Source organism: Miniopterus natalensis, chromosome X (genome assembly GCF_054644295.1).
Source record: "Miniopterus natalensis isolate mMinNat1 chromosome X, mMinNat1.hap1, whole genome shotgun sequence".
NCBI classification, from domain to species: Eukaryota; Metazoa; Chordata; class Mammalia; order Chiroptera; family Miniopteridae; genus Miniopterus; species Miniopterus natalensis.
In genome coordinates, this window is record NC_142103.1 from 28,859,746 (window position 1) to 28,877,684 (window position 17,939).

A 17,939-nucleotide genomic window follows, 5' to 3' on the forward strand; every position below is an offset into this window, starting at 1 on the left:
TTTTAATACAAAGGGACCCATCTTAGGATTCCTTTAAATAGTTTTTAGGGGTATTTCAAATAAGTGGTGGTTGTGAGGCTTATAGGAAATAATAGACCTAACACACTCAATGTGGTACCTACACATAGAATGCATGCGGTAAATGTTAGCAATGAATAAATTAAACTGGATTTTACATTCTTTCATATCACCGTTCAGGAACGTCTACTCCATGAAGTTAGGTGTACTCATATAGATAGCCTAGCCTTAAGAACTAAACTTTCTGAAGGGTGGCTCTGAGCTATTTATGCTGGCTCTAGAGTAATAAAAAGCTGCCTGCTTTCCCATAGGTTTAATTCCTACCAATCCATTAAGGTGAATGAAATATTGAAAATTTAACTCTTGTTTCCTTCTAATCATCATAGAACATTTCTGCCAGTGGTTTGGGGGTTGATTTTGGACTTTGGCTGGCACTCTCCCTGCGGAGGCATGCAGTTCTCTTCACCTATCCCCACAGTGTTGGTGAAATTTTAGTCCTTTACCTGAGAGTCTAAGAATATCATTAAAAAGACTAAATCATTTTTTATAATAGCTCTGACTTTATTTGTTATCATGCTATTTGGATTAATTTTTGAAAATATTCAAGTATTGTAGGGGAGATAAATGACTTTTAAAAGTAATTAAGTGATTTCAAAGAAGGTATTTCAGAACTGTACACACACAACATTCCAGTGAGGATCGTGGGCAATATCTTGTATAATTTAACCAGTACTACCAGAAGTGATCAGCAGAGGGAGCAAGAAGAGTTTTTGGTGACTTTCTGTTGGTTTTGTTTTTGTTTTCATGAACTCAAAAACCAGAGATGAATAAAAGCCAGCATGAACCTCCTTACGAAATTGAGAACCAGTTTATATTGCGTCTGCCTCCGGTAAGAAACCCTTGTATCTCAGAGCAAATATCTTCAATGCATAAGTATTAGCTCTATTTGGATTCTGTAGCATTTCTATTTAAGGTGGGCTATAAAAACTGAGAACATTTATTTCCCAGGATTATGTTCTATTAAGCAGTCCTATCCTCGTGTGTACTCTTTTAGAAGCATTTATTTTGTCCTGTACACACCACCTATTGTGTGGACTGATTCCCTGGCAAACAGCTGTGACGATGGATTCAGTATCAACAGCCTGATTGCTCATTGGACAGCCAAGATAAGACTCTTCTAAAATCTTTTCTGTCACCTCAAATGGGTCCATGAGAGGGACCAGCACTATGTCCTGCAAATTCATCACCATGCAAGGCTGTTGAAGCTCCTCGCAACATTGTGTTAGGTTCTTTTCCTCCATTGAGACCTGTATTCAAATATTATTTAGTCTACGAAGGCTGTATTAAGGATGGGCTTCAGAAAGTTATTTCCCCAATTAGGGTTAATTAATGTACTTAGTAAACTGCAGCTAAGCCTTTCCTTAGCAATATAACTGAAGGGAAGCAGTGAGAGGCAGGAATATAGAACTGGGAGAAGGCATTAACTGTAGCTATTAAAAGACAACAGTGAGATTAGAGCTAGCCTCATCCTAAATTGTCTTGCACAATGCACAGTATGCCATTGTTCCTAACATTTGGGAGGTTTAACATTTTATTTAAGAAGGACTGTCTCTAACATATCTGTACTATTAGCTGCCAAGTAGACAATTCACCCTTCTGATTTGTCAATTTACCTCCTTTTTAGGAACATGCTGCTGCTGTCAGGGGAATGATACAATCTGGAAGTGTTGCCATGAAGGATAAACTAAAAATTGACTTATCTTGTAAGTAATTAATATCCATTCATCATACATTGAACAGTAAGTTATTAAGGGATTGCTCTGTGCCAGGTACTGTAATCCATACTAAGGATGTGACAAAGAATAGAATCTGGCCTCTCTCTTGATGGACTCTAAGAGAGGTTTAAATCACTCCCATCTCTTCTTTTTAAAAAAATATTTTATTGATTTCAGAGAGAGGAAGGGAGAGGGAGAGAGAGATAGAAACATTAATGATTACAGAGAGTCCTTGATCAACTGCCTTCTGCACCCCCCTCACTGGGGATGGAGCCCACAACCTGGGCATGTGCCTTGACCTGGAATCAAACCTCAGTCTCCTGGATCATAGGTCGATGCTCAACCTCTGAGCCATGCCGGCCAGGCGCTCCCATCTCTTCTTTTAAGAGGAAAAGAAGTTCATATTTTGCAACTTGAGGTAATTATCAAAGTATGTATAAGGAAGAGCTTGAGGGTCAACTGTGGGATTTACATACTGCTGATTGTCTTCTACATACAAGCTTTGGGATTTTTGACTATGACAAATTAATATACTTGTTCTTTGTCTACAAAGGTGACATACTTTTCTCTCTTTTCAATAACATTTATTAGGTTTTTAAATATAGAGAAGCAGAACCTATGCCCACTGCAAATCTGTATGCATTTAAACTGTAGTTGTCACTTTAACTTCAATTCTAGTTGGATCACCCATTGCAAATGGAAAGCTGCAGACGGTTTTTAATTTTTAAAATTTTTATAAAGTATTTTTAATATGTTTTTTATTGATTTTACAAAGAGAGGAAGGGAGAGGGACAGAGAGATAGAAATATCTATGAGAACCATCCATCTATCGGCTGCCTCCTGCACTTCCCCTGCAGCCTCCTACTGGGGATGGAGCCCACAACCCAGGCATGTGTCCTGACTGGAAATTGAACCGGTGACCTATTGGCTCATGGGTAGATGCTCAACCACTGAGCAACACCGGCCGGGCGACATTTCCTATTAATGTCTGCAGTTTATTTTGGGTCTTTGCTAAACTTCCTAAATGGCTTTCAGGGTCTCCTTTCAATGCATTCCTTTAAGTGGTCCCTGGAAACATTGCTGGCCATTTCCAGTCTTCATTTTATCTTACAGAAGGACAGAATAATTGGGTATATATTCACCTTTAGAGCTGCAACTATAGCTTTAAGTTGTTTTTTTTTTTAAATTATAGAATGTCCTTTTGTTCAGCTAATTTTACATGACAAAGCATATAGCCAATAAAACTTTTATGTGGGAGGAGTGGGGATGAGGAAGAAGGGGTCAAGGCTGGAAAAACAATAAAGATAAATTTTTAAAAAGAATAATAGTTTCTGAAATCATGTGTAAACAAAGATATGAAAGTAGAACAAAATAAAACAATATTAAAGAAAAAATAAAATAAATACAGAGAAGAATATAAATACAGAGAAAATTAAAAATGGCCCATAAGTCCACTACTCTAGTAGCACTATTGACATTTTTAAAAAAGGGCAATACAAGTTTATGGCTAGAAAATTCAAATAAAACAAAACAAAAAAGTTCAAAAGGAGGAGTGAAACTCTCCTTCACAGTGCCTCAAACTCAATGCCAAAGATAACTAATATTAATTATTTCTCCCTGTATTTCCTTACAGACAAAACTGTTATGCATAATTACCAACATTTAAATAATCTCTCTGTTTTTAAAGTTAATTTACACAAAAAAGATTGTGTCAAACATGGTTCTGCATTTTTTTCACTTTCCATTAGAAGATTAAACTTGAATCCTCAAAAGACATCCATATTTGAGACATCTGGGCAAGATTCAGAGTTTTCAGTATATGATATATATGTATATATTTATAATATACATAGTTTTTATTTAAAAAAAATTTTAAACCTCATTTGAGGATATGTCTGATTTTAGAAAGAGGAAGGGGGGAGGAGAGAGAGCGAGAGAGAAGCATTGATGTGAGAGAGAAACATCAATCAGTTTCCTCTTGTATGTGCCCTGACCAGGAATCGAATCCACCTTTTGGTGTACCGGACAATGCTCCAACCAACCGAGCCACATGGCCAGGGCTACATATTTTTTCTCAGTACTTGGCGATTGTGTAGAATTTTATCTTTGTGAAGCTAACTAGAGGTTATAACTTGAGACTTATTCGCACCATTCTAGGATCAACCCTTCCCTCACCCAACCCTTTGAAAACACCCATGCATAATGACTTTGAATGCTCTTATGGTGTCAAAATGAATGAGTTTGAATGAATGGAGTTTGCCTTTCAGGTTGAGAATGAAACACTTACTACTTTTCCACATTTAGTTCACAACCATTACTAAGAAAATTCGCTACTTTTGATCAAGTGACATAAACTGGGGAAAAACGCATTCCATAGACTCTGCCTTCTTTCCTCTGGGGAGTTACTAAATGCATGTACAATTCTAGCACCATGAAAAATACTAGATTTCACTGAAAGACTAGTCTGTTCCACACATGTCTTCCTTATTCAAACCCTAGGAAGTTTAAGAGTACATTGGGGCCCTGCCGGGCATGGCTCAGTGGTTGAGCGTCGACCTAGGGTCCAGGCGATCTGGGTTTGATTCTCGGTCAGGGCACATGCCCAGGTTGCTGGCTTGATCCCCAGTCGGGGGTGTTCAGGAAGCAGCCAATCAATGACGACTCATCATTGATGTTTCTCTCTCTCTCTCTCCCTCTCCTTTCCTCTCTCTGAAATCAATAAAGATATATTAACAACAACAAAAAAAAGAGAGTATATTGGGAATATATCAACTTTAATCTTCCCTGCTTCTCTTCAGCTGATGGACGTCATGCAACTGTTGAGGTGAAAGATGTCTCACTAACTGCTAAGGTGGTTGACTTGCCTTGCGTTATTGGAAGCCTGAAGACTCTCGACAATAAAATGTTTTATAAAACGGCAGATATTTCCCAGGTATTGATGAATTTTCTTAATCTTCTAGCTCTCACACCCTTCCAGGAATCCCTTTCTCCCTCCTTTTTCTCTTTTTATTTATTGATTTGAGAGAGAGAGAAAGAGAGAAACATTAATTTGTTGTTCCACATATTTATTCATGCATTCACTGGGTTGATTCTTGTATGTTCCCAGACCAGAAATTGAACCTGCAACCTTCGCATACCAGGATGATGCTCTAACCAACTGAGCTACCTGGCCAGAGCCCTTTTCTATTTCTTTCAGTGCTCCTTTCCACTTGGTGAATGGCTGTTTGTCATTTTTAATTCCCAGCTCAATTACACAGGAATACAACGGCAGGTTCTGGTTTGGTGTTTTATCCATAACTTTTCACTACTTTATTTTATCGAAATAGCTTTTAGAGCCCCCTATTTGCCATTTATAGTAACTTTCATTATTTGAAATATATGAGCATCTGGGGTTTTCTTCTGAACTTTCTGCTTAAACAGTATGCTTTTAACTGTGGAGATTTACGCTGGTTCTTATTCATCATCTCTACTCTTGATTTTTTGTTTTCTTTCTAAATCAAAATGCTAGGATATATTTGTTTTCAACATATTCCTTCTGAAATGTTAAACACTCAAGCTAAAAAACCCACACACACTCAGAGTCCACATACAGGGTTGTCTAGACACAGAGTGAATGAATATGAATGTATGTAATACTTGGTTTTCTGGAAATGCCAAGTAACATTGTCCTTACTTCTATCCTCTAGGACTTCTGGTGGTCATGATTTATTACTAATCCAAGATTTGTGGCCATAGTCATCTTCTTTGTTTTTGTTAAATGTAGATGCTTGTGTGCACTGCTGATGGTCGTCTTCGCTCTTCTTTGGAAGAACCAGTTACCTCTACTGATTTTAAAGGAATCAAGAAAAATGAAAGGGGGAGACGGAAAAAATATGTCTGGAAGCATGGCAGTAAGTCACCAGCCCTTTTGCTCATTCTGGCTGACTACATTTATCTGCTGAATCCTAATTACTTGTGAACCAGAGGCCCGTTTACCACACTCAGGTATTTGGTTCATTAGGCATCCAGACACTCTTAAAGGAATGAGTCATGTCATGAGCCAGTAGTTTATAACATGACCTTTCTCTTTATCAAATTCAGAAGATATGTGACTACCATAAATATTATATGTTTCACCATGTTGAATTTATTTTAGTTACTCCTCCACTTAAGAATGTCAGAAAGAGAAGGTTCCGCAAAACAACAAAAAAGGTTAGTTGCATGCTATTTCTGTGTCTACTGGGTGAATTGGAAAAAGATTATGAGTGGGGGGAAAGGAAGATAGTCCATTTGGGAATTAATTTGTTCATTCATTTGTATGTTCAGTAAACATTTATTGAGTGTGAGCTAAATGCCAGGCACTGTGTGCTAGCAAATTGGGAATATATAATGAACAAAACCCAACCTGCTCCTTGAGGTTATAGGCTAGTCCATTAGGGACCTGACTGTGTCTTAAATTTGAAACTTCTGCTAATGCTTTTAACTTTCAATTGCAAGATTTAGTTTTAAAGTGAACTCATCCAGAACCTGAGAATTGGGAATTGTGGTTATATTCCTAACCTTACCTCGGACTTTTAGAACCTTGGGCAAGGTACAAGAGTACTGTGGTTTAGCTTTATTTTTTTAATTAAACTTTTTTATTTTGAAATAATTGTAGAGTCAAGTGAAATTGTAAGAAATAAAAGGGAGATACCATGTACACTTTAACCAGTTTTCCGAATTGTGACTTTTTTCAAAATTATAGTACAATATCACAAAGAGGAAATTCACATTATTACAATTCGCCAATCTTATTCAGATTTCTCTAGTTTTACTTGTACTCCTCTGTGTGTGTGTTTAGTTCTATGCAGTTTTATCCTATATGTATGTTCATGTATCCACCTACACAGTCAAGGTACTAAACAGTTCTGTCACCACAAGGATCCCTCATCTTGCCCTTTTATAGCCACACTCACCTCCCACCTACGCTACACCCCTAGTCTCTAATCCCAGGCAATTACTAACATGTTCTCCATCTCTATAATTTTGTCATTTTGAGAATGTCATATAAATGGAAACCTACAATATATAACATTTAAGACTGGATTTTTTCCACTCATCATAGTTTCCTTAATATCTGTGCAAGTTGTTGCATGTATCAATATAGTTCATTCCCTTCTATTGCTGAGTAATTCTATCATATGAATGTACCAGTTTGTTTAACTGTTCACCCATTGAAGAACATCTGGGCTGTTTACAGTGTTTGACTATTATAAATAAAGCTGTGAGCAGGTTTTTGTGTGAATATAAGTATTTGTTTCTTTGGGATAATTGACCAGGAGTACAACCTTTGGGTCATAGAGGTGCCAGTAGTTGCATGTTTAATTTTATAAGAAACTGCCGACTGTTTTCCACAGTTGCTGTTCCATTTTACATTCCCACCAGCAATGTATGTGTGATCTAACTTCTCTATACCCTAACCAACATTAGGTGTTGCCACTATTTTTTATTTTAGCCATTCTGATAGATGTGTAGTGGTATTAATTTGCATTTCCCTCTCATGTGCATGTTTGCTATCTGTATATCCCTGCAGTGAAATGCCTGTTCATGCCTTTTGCCCATTTTCTAAACTGATTTTTTTAATTGTTGAGTTTTGAGAATTCTTTTTATGTTTTAAATATTAGTTTTTGTCAAGTATCTGGTTTGCAGTATTTTCTCCTAGTCTGTAGCTGGTCTTTTTATCCTCACAGGGTCTTTCAAAGAGCAAAAGTTTTTTGTTTGATGAGGTCCAATTTATTGATCTTTCTCACTAAGGATCTTGTTTTTTGTGTCAAGCCAAAGAACTTCTTGCTCAGTTCAGATCCTTAAGATTTTCTCCCTTATCTTTTTTCTAAAAGTTTTACATTTTACATTTAATTCTGCAATTCGTTTTTGAGTTAATTTTTGTAAAACGTTCAAAGTTCATTTCTTTTTACCTTTACGTGTCCAATTGCTCCAGTACCATTTGTTAAAAAGATATCCTTCCTCTACTGTATTTCTTTTGTACCTTTGTCAAAAATTGGTTGGGTATATTTGTGTGTCTTTTTCTGCATTCTTTGTTCTGTTTCATTAATCTATGTATTGATCCTTCCACTGCTAACACTGTGTCAGCTATATAATGACAGGAAACCAAGAAGACTGTTCTCACTTTATTTTTCTTTGTCAAGATTGTTTTAACCTATTAGAGCCTGTACCTTTCCATATAAATTTTAGAATAAGCCCGGCCGGTGTGGCTCAGTTGATTGAGTGCCGTCCGATGCACCAAGAGGTTGCCGGTTTGATTCCGGTCAGGGCACACATCCAGGTTGCCTCTGGATCACAGTGGAGGGCGTACAGGAGGCAGGCAATCGATGTTTCTCTCTCACCCATGTTTCTATCTCTTTCTCCTTCTCCCTTTTTCTGTCTCTAAAATCAATTAAAGAACATTTAAAAAATATTACATATTAAATTTTAGAATAAGTTTGTCTATGTCTATAGAAAAGTTTTGTTGGAATTTTGATAGGAATTGTATCAAAATATAGATTAATTTGGGGAGAATTGACATCACTACTAGTCTTTTAATCTATGAACATGGTTGCCTTGGCTTTTATACTGTGAGTCAACAGCATTCATTGAATGTCTACTAAATGTAAACCTAAGTTAAGAATAGTTTTAGAACTCTTTAAGCCTTAATGAAGTATGACAATTGTACTATAACTTCATTGTTTATTATGTTTTATTTTATAGCCGGTTGATTTAAAACAAGTCGAAGAAGTCAGCTTTACTGAGGTAGAGCAGTCATAATATAACTTTATTGTTTGCCCTTAGTATGTTTTATTTCATAGCTCATTAATTTCAAACAAATGAAGGAAATCATAAAGGTTACTTTCAAGCCTTTTTTCTCACCTCTAACCCTCACTCCCACACGTACAATGACTTTGATTCACTGAAAAATGAATTAATTGTTTAATGTCTGATAACTCCTAGAGGAAAAGATACAATTTGGCCAGTTGACCCTGTGTATTCTAATCTGCTTTTTTCTGTGATATTTATTTAAAAAGCCATTTCTTGGCAGTCAGGATTCACTTTTCACAAGCAATTGTTTGCAATTGCTATCACCCCTTAAAGTTCTAATTTCTATTTGTGGCATGACGAATCAGTTGCTGTGGAGACTGAGTTTAAGGGAGAACATGTAGCTAAGATCCATCTTTTAATAGGAAAATCTCTAAATAATAAAGATGTGGGAAAGTGGAATCTTGGAATTTGAATCTTAAACTAAATTACTTCTAAATAACAAATAAGGAATTACAGTTCTTTGCCAATGTGGGTCAGGGCAAGTAATTGAAAATTGAGGCCTAGGGGTTGTATCTCTGAGACAGGTCTTTAAAATAAATCTGCAGGTTGAAAAGACTAAATGTCTCAAGTAATTTGATTGGGAAAAAATAAGCTTACCATACAAAAATCTAGATCCTGGTTAAGATTAAGATTCCTTCATAAATAGCATTATTTAAGTAGAAATTTGGATGAATATTTTAAAGAGGACTAATTATGTGAATTTATTTGTATGTAGGAAAAGGGCATTCCTGGAAAACACAGGGTACTAAATGACATTACTGATATTCCTAATACCCCCACTCTGGTCCAGTGCACTGAACCTCCTGATGCGGAAAAGGAAGTGAAAAGACTACTGTGTTCAGATGCTGAAGCTGTCAGTGTCCGTATCCTTTTATACTAAATATGTTCTGTATAGTCTGTTCCATCCCATATGTACTTGCTGACAAGCCCTTGCTTCTGGTGTTTGTGTGCCAATTTTGATGTAGAGAAGTTAAGATTTTTGGAAATGTTACTTTCTAGCTAGGAACAGTGAATTCGTGAAATAGAAATTGATCTATTTGTGTAATTCAATATAATGTACTTCTCCATACTAGAAATCTAGATAGAAAGGCCTGAAGTTGGATTAAAATAAATAGTACTTTCAGCAGAGAGCCTCTTCTCTTTCAGTGGGGTCTTCTCCTTTCTCTCTACTTTTTTCCTTGACTGCCCCTTTTAGGATGGGAAGTCATTGCTGAAGGTGATGGCAAGGAAATAGAAAGTCAAGGCTATGTTCCAAGCTTTGAGATATCCCCGGGAACAAGCGGCTATAAGCAGGGTCATAGTTCACCAGGTACGTTAATAAAGGCAAAAAACAAGAGCTTCAGAGAGTGTAGGTGTTGACCCTGTGTAAGACCATTTTCCATAGACTTACAGGCCAATTACAGGAAAAGGATGCTTTTGCCCTTCTTTCCTCTTATTGGTCATTCAGTACTTTATGGGTTTTAGATTGCAGTTCTAATCTCCCATCAATCCATGGTATTCTAAATTCCTATGGGCCCTTAGATTCTCTAAATATCTTGATCATTTAATACATGAATGAATGTTACAGTGTTTTGTATTTCCTGTCCTTGTTTTCCGAAGGGAATAATTTTCCTACAAGAAAAATTACTTATAAAATTAATTGGTTGTCCAGTAAATTTGAGGGGAAGGTTACAATGGCAGCTGGAGTGGGAGTCATTTGAAAAGCTTCAGGTAGTTTCACTTCTTTTTGCTTGAAACCAGTAGAATATCATATGCTTCCGGAGAAACTCAGTGATTCTAGCAGTAACAGTGATAATGATGAGGACAAGGACCAGGATGATGATGATGATGATGATGATGATGATGATGATGATGACGATGATGATGATGATGAGGAATTTTACTATGATGATGATAACGAAGAGGCGGAACAGTGTTATGAAGAGAATCTGCAAAGAGAGCTACAGGCCAAATTGATTGAATTTGGCCAGTGTAAGGCAAAGGAAGGAGCCAGTTCAATAGGTAAGTTAGAAGTAAAAACAAAGGGATGGGACAGAATGTGTGGCAGTGCTAAAGATGAACTCTAAACACACATCAGATGCAAGGCTAAGTTTGAAATGTTATTGCTCAGATGCGTAGTGGACTTTTAGTTGATTTGAATTTCAGTCCACTAGTTTAAGCTGTGTTTATTTTATTTTATTTTTAAAATATGTTTTTATTGATTTAAAAGAGAGGAAGGGAGAGGGAGAGAGATAGAAACATCAATGATGAGGTAGAATCGTCGATCGGTTGCCTCTTGCACGACCCCTACTGGGGATCGAGCCCACAACCCGGGCATGTGTTTTGACCGGGATGGAACCATGAAGGCGGTGTTTAGATATATAAAGTTTCTGTCTATCTCTGTTAGTTATGGAAATTCAGAAGCATATTCATTACATGGAGAAAAAGCTACAAGAGGTTCAGTGCAGAGCACAAAGACAGAAGGATCTCATCAAGAAAGTGGAAAACCTGACACTCAAGGTAAATTCTTGTTGGCTGGTATAAAGATATCTTGGTATTTTACTTTCAAAATCCCATCTTGTGTTTCCACTCATGCCCTCTCTGAGCAGCATTCTTGTTCACTGATGAAGCTAAACAACTTCTTAGAAACCCCTAACAATAGAAAGCTCTATATCCTTTTATCTGAGTAATTTTGATAATCTCATATAAGCATTTTTTTTTTTTTGGAAGTGATCAGGAGACTTGAGATAATAATTGCCAATATTGAACATTTCCCATGTGAAAGGAACATAAAAAGCTTAGCATTTTACATGTATCATCTCATTTCATCCTTACATCCTTGAAATATAGGTACTGTCACTAGTCCCATTTTATAGATAAGGAATTGAAATTCAAAGAGGTTAAGTAATTTGCCAAGGACCACAGAAAGCGGTAGGGCATAGGATGAACCCTATTGTTTGTGCCAAAATGTACATTGTAGTGAAAGAGAATTAACTAAATTTGATTTTAAATTTTATTATGCATCCTTGAGCAAGAAAAAATATCTTGATTTATTTTTATTAATACACTTTCAACTAAAAGAAAATGTATGTTTATGCCCTGTTTACTTTCCTTTTTATAGTGAGGGAAATTCTGAAGCATCTGGAGAATTCTTTTCATTTTCTATAAAATTGTAGTCATCAAAGGAGAGCAACTTGACATGAAACTGTACCTATTTAAAGTGTTATCTTTTGAATAACCAAGTGAGATAATAGATGTGGACACACTTTGCAAGATACAGATATAGGGTATATTATGATTGTTGCTGCATGCAGTACTAGTTAAGAATAGTAATATTCTGCCCTAGTGCAAGGAACTGGAAGCATTAACAACAAATTCCAAGTCAGCTTTTTCAAAATAGTTCACCACAGTCAAAGGATTTGTGATAAACTAGAAAAATGTAACATGAAGGCATTCTAACCATTTATTTTAGGACAAGAAAAAAATGCTGCGTAGGGTATATAAAATCAAATTGATGGTCATGTAGTTAGGGGTGCAGTTTTTATACTCTAAATCCTTTAAAAAGAGTGCTCTTTTGTTATGACTGAGAGTTTTCTTATATATCAAATTATTTGCCAAACTGTTTGCCTCCCTTGGTTCAGTGTTGTTGTTGTTTTGAGACTCAGTATGCATCATTTATACAATTTGTTTTTGTTTTTCAGAATCATTTACACTCTGTGCTGGAGCAGCTAAAGTTACAAGAAAAGCAAAAAAATGAGCAGGTGAGAAATGTGTTTTCAAATCAACCAGAAAATATTTGATACAAATAATACCCCATCCCACCCTCAGTCTCATTTCTGGCTGTTCTTTTTGTTGTTGTTGTTGTTAATCCTCACCTCAGGATATTTTTTCCATTGATTTTCTAGAGAGAGTGGGAGGGGAGGGAGAGAGAGAGAGAGCGAAAGAGAGAGAGAGAGAGAGAGGGAGAGAGAGAGAAAGAGACATCGATGTGAGAGACACATCAATTGGTTGCCTCCTGCATGTGCTCCAGGGATCAAACCTGCAACCCAGGTACATGCCCTTGATTGGGAATCAGACCCGAGACCCTTCAGTGAGAGGGCCAACACTCTAACCACTGAGCAACACCAGCCAGAGTTCCTTGTTTTTTGTTGCTAATCTTCACCTGAAGTTATGCCTTCATTGATTTTAGAAAGAGAGGAAGGGAGAGGGAGAGAGAGGAAGAGAAACATCAATGCGAGAAACATCGATCGGCTGCCTCCTGTACGTGCTCCAACCAGGGATGGAACCCGCAACCTGAGTATGTGCCCTGGCCAGAAATTGAACCTGTGACCCTTTGGTGCACAGGATGATGCTCCAACCAACTGAGCCACACCGGCCAGTGCCTGGCTGTTCTTTATAGGAATAGTAGTGGTCAAATCTTCTAAACGAGGGTTGCACATTGGAATAAGGTTTTTGTGAAAATGCACTCATTCAACAGATATTGAATGTCTATTAAGTGAAAAGCCCTGGATGTACACACAGTGCTTTTTAAATTTTATTCTTCAATTACAGTTTACATTCAATATTATTTTGTATTAGTTTCAGATGTACATCATAGTGGTTAGACAACTATATACTTTCACAAAGTGTTCCCCCTGAGATTTCTAGTACCCACCTGGCACCATACATAGTTGTTAGAATATTATTGACTATGTTCTATGCTGTACTTTACATCCCCATGAGTATTTTGTAACTGCCAATTTGTGCTTCTTAATCCCTTCACCTTGAATAAGACCAATACAATACTTGTCCTCATGGAGCTAACAGTATAGCAGGGAAGACTGACAGTTAACAAATTATACAAATTTAAAGGTGCAAATTGTGAAGAAGTGCTGTGAAGGAGAAAAATTCAGTGGTGCTATTTGAATAAAGAGAGTCTTAATTTAATTGGGGGAGGGGGTGATGATAAGCCTTTCTGAGGAAGTTATATTTAGGCTGAGACCTAACAGATAAGTTCAGGCTAAGAGGGGATGAAGAGCTTCTTGGGAGGAGCATATGCCAGGTCCCACATTGGGAAGGAACTTAGTCTTTTTGAGGACTTCCAGAGTATTTAAAGCAAAGAAGAGAGTGACAACATAAGGTTGGAGAAATAGGCTGAGACCATATTGTATGGTCCCTTGCAGGCCATGATAAGGAAGATGGATTTGAGTCTTAAGTGCAATTGGAAACCCTTGAAGAGTTTTAAGCAGGAGACTCACATTTAATTTAAACTTTTAAAAGGTCACTCTGATTCTTATATGGAGCATGTATTATAGGAGGGCAGGACTAGAAGAGGAAGGCCAATAAGGAGGCTGTGTGGTAGTCTAATAAGAAATGATGGTAACTTGGACTAAGGTTGTGGCAATGGAGATGGAAAGAATATATATATAATTTTAACTGCAATATAAATATTTTGTAACAGCTGTATTGAGATACAATTCACATATCATACAATTCACCCATTTAAAATGTACAATTCAATGGCTTTTAGTATATTCACCAAATTGTGCAACCATTACCACAATCAATTTTAGAACATTTTCATTATCCTCTAAAAAACCCTGTATCCATTAGCATTTGCTTCCCATTTCTTCTGAATCACACCTACCCTTCACCTCTACTTCCTTAGTTTATTTTGCCTAGTCTGGCTATTTCATATAAGAGGAAACATATTCTTTTGTATCTGACTTCTTTCACTTAGCATGTTTTCAAGGTTAGTCCATGTTGTGGCATGTATCAGTACTTTATTTCATTTTATGGCTGAATAATATTCCACTGTATGGATATGCCACATTTTGTTTATCCATTCATCTATTGACAGACATTTGGGTTGTTTTCACACTTTGGCTATCACAAATAACATTGCTATGAACATTCATATGTGAGTGAATACATTTTAAAGATAGAATTGATGTGACCTGGGTCAATTACCGGGTTTTAAGGAGAAGGAAGTATTAAGGATGTGTACCAGATACCTAACTTGAATGACTATTATTTAAAGCCTCAAGAGAGTGAGCAGAGTGGAAAGAGGAGGGCAGTGTGTGGTAAGTGAGGGTAAAGTAACTGTGTAGAAAATGTCTGCTGAGTCCAGCCCTATACTGTTGAGGGTAACAATTTTAAAGAGACTGGAGGTCATATTATGAGGATGGGCTTAGCATTAGGGATCTTAAGGTAGAGACAATGCTGTCCTCCATCCCCATCCAACAAGGCCAGGGGAATCCTCATGTTCTGTATCTTCCCTTCACCTCAGCAAACCACTTATCCAAGTACTGCTTATAAACAACCATATGAACATTTAATGCCAAGATTGCTTCAGCACCCACTAAACATCTGTGTTTTCATCAATGTAAGTAGTTAGTATTGGGTGGTGCTATTTTCAACATAGAAAGATAGTCATAAACTTAACTCAGTTGGAGCCTTTGTGTTAGCTCACTTATTTCATGTAGATTTATTGGGTGCCTACTTTTAGCTAGGTTCTGCAGAGGGCTACAAATTGCTTACAACACAGTCTCTGTCTCCAGTGGGGGAGAAATCCATGAGAACGATAGGAATTTAAAGGGCTGAGAGCTCACTTTTGTCCATGGAGATTAGGGAAGACTTCATGGAGAGATGGTGTTGGACTGAGGCCTGAAAAAGTACATAGGGTTTTAATAAGGAGATAGGGAAAGGAGGGCATTCTGTGTAGAAAGTAGCATAAACAAAATGGCTCAGAGGTATTGATGCCAGGCAAAGGAGTTTAGATTTTTGATGTAGGTCATAATATGCCACAAAAACTTTTTACCTGTGGAGTAAATAATTCAGGAGGATTTCTCTGCCAGCAATATATAGGAGAAATCAGAGGGGAGAAAGACTAGAGGAGGATGTAAGTCATAGAAGGAATCAGAACTCAACAATTGATTAGACTTATAGGACAAAAAGGGGAACACAGAGGAGTTCAAAGCCTGGGTAACTAGAAAATGGTGTGCCACCAAGATAAATGAAGACAACAGGAAGAGGATTATTGGGAGTGGGAGGTGGAGAAGAAGATTAGTTAAGTTGGAAGCACTCTAAAATAAGAGAGTGGAGAGTAGCTCATGCATAGAAATGACCACTGAAGCTGTGGGGATAGATGAGTTAGCCAGGTTGAATGCTCAGCAAGATATCTGAACCTAGGGGAAAAGCTACCTTTAGGGGGTGGTAGGAGAAGAAAGGGCCCACAAAAGAGAAAATTGGAGCAGTCAGTGGTTGTAATCACAGTCAGCATCTGAATGAAAAGAGCCTCTAAATTACTGCAGGTGGCAATTATAGCAGTTTTGGTAGATGGCATGCAGCATAGGATCATTTTGTAATTCTTTTCATTTCACAGAATGAAAATCCACACTGGTATGGAGTGACCTAAACTGAATAATATTCAAAACCCATCTTTGTCCCACAGACAATATACTTCTGAGTGTTACTGGTCACTTTGCCATTTCGAGTAAAAAAAAAAAAAAAAAAAAAATCCTACACCACAAAAGATTCACGGCTTCTGACTTAGAATGCATCAGGATAAGTAGAACACCATCAAGTTCCTGATTGGTCAGGACTCTGTACCAGTTTCCAGGTGTCTCTTAATGTGGCAAGCAGCAGCAACTAAGACCTGGTATAAGATCCAGTGTGTTCAATGAGTCAAGAGGCTCTTCCAACTGCCTTACCTTCTAACTCTTTGAATATGGCTACAATGATCCCATCTCCATTGCTCCATTGCTCCTACACTGAGCTGTGACCTCTGTACACTCTTCCTAGAAGTACAAATTCTTAACAACAAGCATATTCAATTTTAAAGCTTCCTTTTGTAAGTTTGTCATAATAAAGGATAGTATCATGGCTGCAGCATTGTGTACACATTCTTTTTTGTTGTTGTTAATCCTCACCCAAGGACATTTTTCCATTGATTTTTTAGAGAGAGTGGAAGAGAGGAAGGAGGGAGGGAGGGAGGGAGGGGGACAGAGAGAGAGAGAGAGAAAAAAAAAACCATCTACATGAGAGAGATACATCAATTGGTTGCCTCCTGAAGGCACCCTGAATGGGGCTGGGGATAGAACCTGCAACCCAGGTTCTGTGCTCTCGAAACCCAGGTACGTGCCCTTGACTGGAATCAAATCCGCAACCCTTTGGTGTGTTGGTGTGTGGGCAGATGCTCTAACCACTAAGCATACCAGCCAGGGCTCTGTATGCATTCTTAACTGTGGCACTGTATTTTGGAACATCACAAGACTAAGATAACCATACAAATGTCAAATTACAGTTCTTTTTTGTTTCATATGAGTAAATTCTGGATCAAGTAGTAGAACTTAGGATTTCAGATTAATTTTTCATGTTTTTCTGCCTCTCCCTACAGATCATTTCCCTACAGGAAAAATTGAAACAGTTTCTGGAGAAGTGAGGAGAGCCTTCAGCTTTGCACACAAACCTCGGATTTCCCATCCAGATTGAAGACTGCATGAAACTGTGTATGTTTCTGTTCATTTCATTGCCTTATGTTGAATCATTTGTATTTGTTTCTCTGAGCCTTTTTTTGCTAATTATATTTGAAGTTTCTAGTAGTGTAGAAAGGGACAGAATGTAAAAAAAGTAGTAGACCTAAGGACCCAACTCAGCTATGGGACTTTCTTTCTCTTTATGAATTTGAGAATTATTTATACTGCTCTGCTCTCTGGTGCCATCAGATGATTCAGCCATGCATGCCAAAGACAGAAAGTCTAGGCCATGCACCTGGTCTGCATATATTTTAGCCTTTCCTTCTGTTTGCTTTATATATTTTCTAAAACATAGAACAAATCAAGTCGTTTCTACCAAGTGCTAAGACTAGCTACAGTGAATTTAAGTGCCTACTTCATGGCAGCTAATGGTAGGTTATATTCTGTCTCTGTTCAGGTAATAGGGGCTGCTTTCTTGTTCAGGGATTTAAAAAAAAAACTTTATTAGCATTTATTTCATGCTGAATTTACTCTTGGGCCATACAATGTTGTTTCTTCAGTTTCTTCTTCTGGGATGTATTTTCCTTTTGTGCAACCTCTTCCTCTGGTTTAGGAACAATCTGCTATTTTGCAGTAAGGATCCTCTCAATGTGGCAGGGAAAGTTCATGTATGAGTTAATCCACCTATGAGCTCTGTAAATTCTGTGCCGCATCTTGGGAGTTTTTTTCACCTCGATGTGCTCCATGACCAGGTAATCTACATCTAAACCCTTAAGTTCAGCATTACTTTCTGCATTTTTAAGCATGTGCAGCAAAAATTCAGTACTCTTTTTGGGCCACCCACCCTGGGTCCAACCCCACTGTTTGACCTGGGCACACC

At 37.5% G+C, this 17,939-nt stretch overlaps 1 protein-coding gene across 3 annotated transcripts; it reads left to right on the forward strand.

The window, feature by feature from the left end:
- Positions 1 to 839: 839 nt before the first annotated feature.
- TAF7L (TATA-box binding protein associated factor 7 like) lies at positions 840 to 17,025 on the forward strand. 3 transcript variants are annotated; one of them, XM_087813671.1, is made up of 12 exons: positions 840 to 907; positions 1,703 to 1,781; positions 4,592 to 4,725; positions 5,557 to 5,683; positions 5,929 to 5,984; positions 8,517 to 8,558; positions 9,340 to 9,487; positions 9,820 to 9,933; positions 10,368 to 10,625; positions 11,011 to 11,123; positions 12,305 to 12,364; positions 16,981 to 17,025. In XM_087813671.1, exons 1-12 carry the CDS (start codon positions 842 to 844, stop codon positions 17,023 to 17,025), a joined length of 1,242 nt encoding a protein of 413 aa, XP_087669797.1. In that variant the 5' UTR covers positions 840 to 841. The 3 variants fall into 3 exon arrangements, with proteins under 3 accessions (XP_087669797.1, XP_016051241.2, XP_087669796.1); XM_016195755.2 differs by having other exon boundaries at positions 842 to 907; positions 9,415 to 9,487; XM_087813670.1 differs by lacking the exon at positions 10,368 to 10,625 and having other exon boundaries at positions 842 to 907; positions 9,415 to 9,487.
- The last annotated feature ends 914 nt before the right edge of the window (positions 17,026 to 17,939 follow it).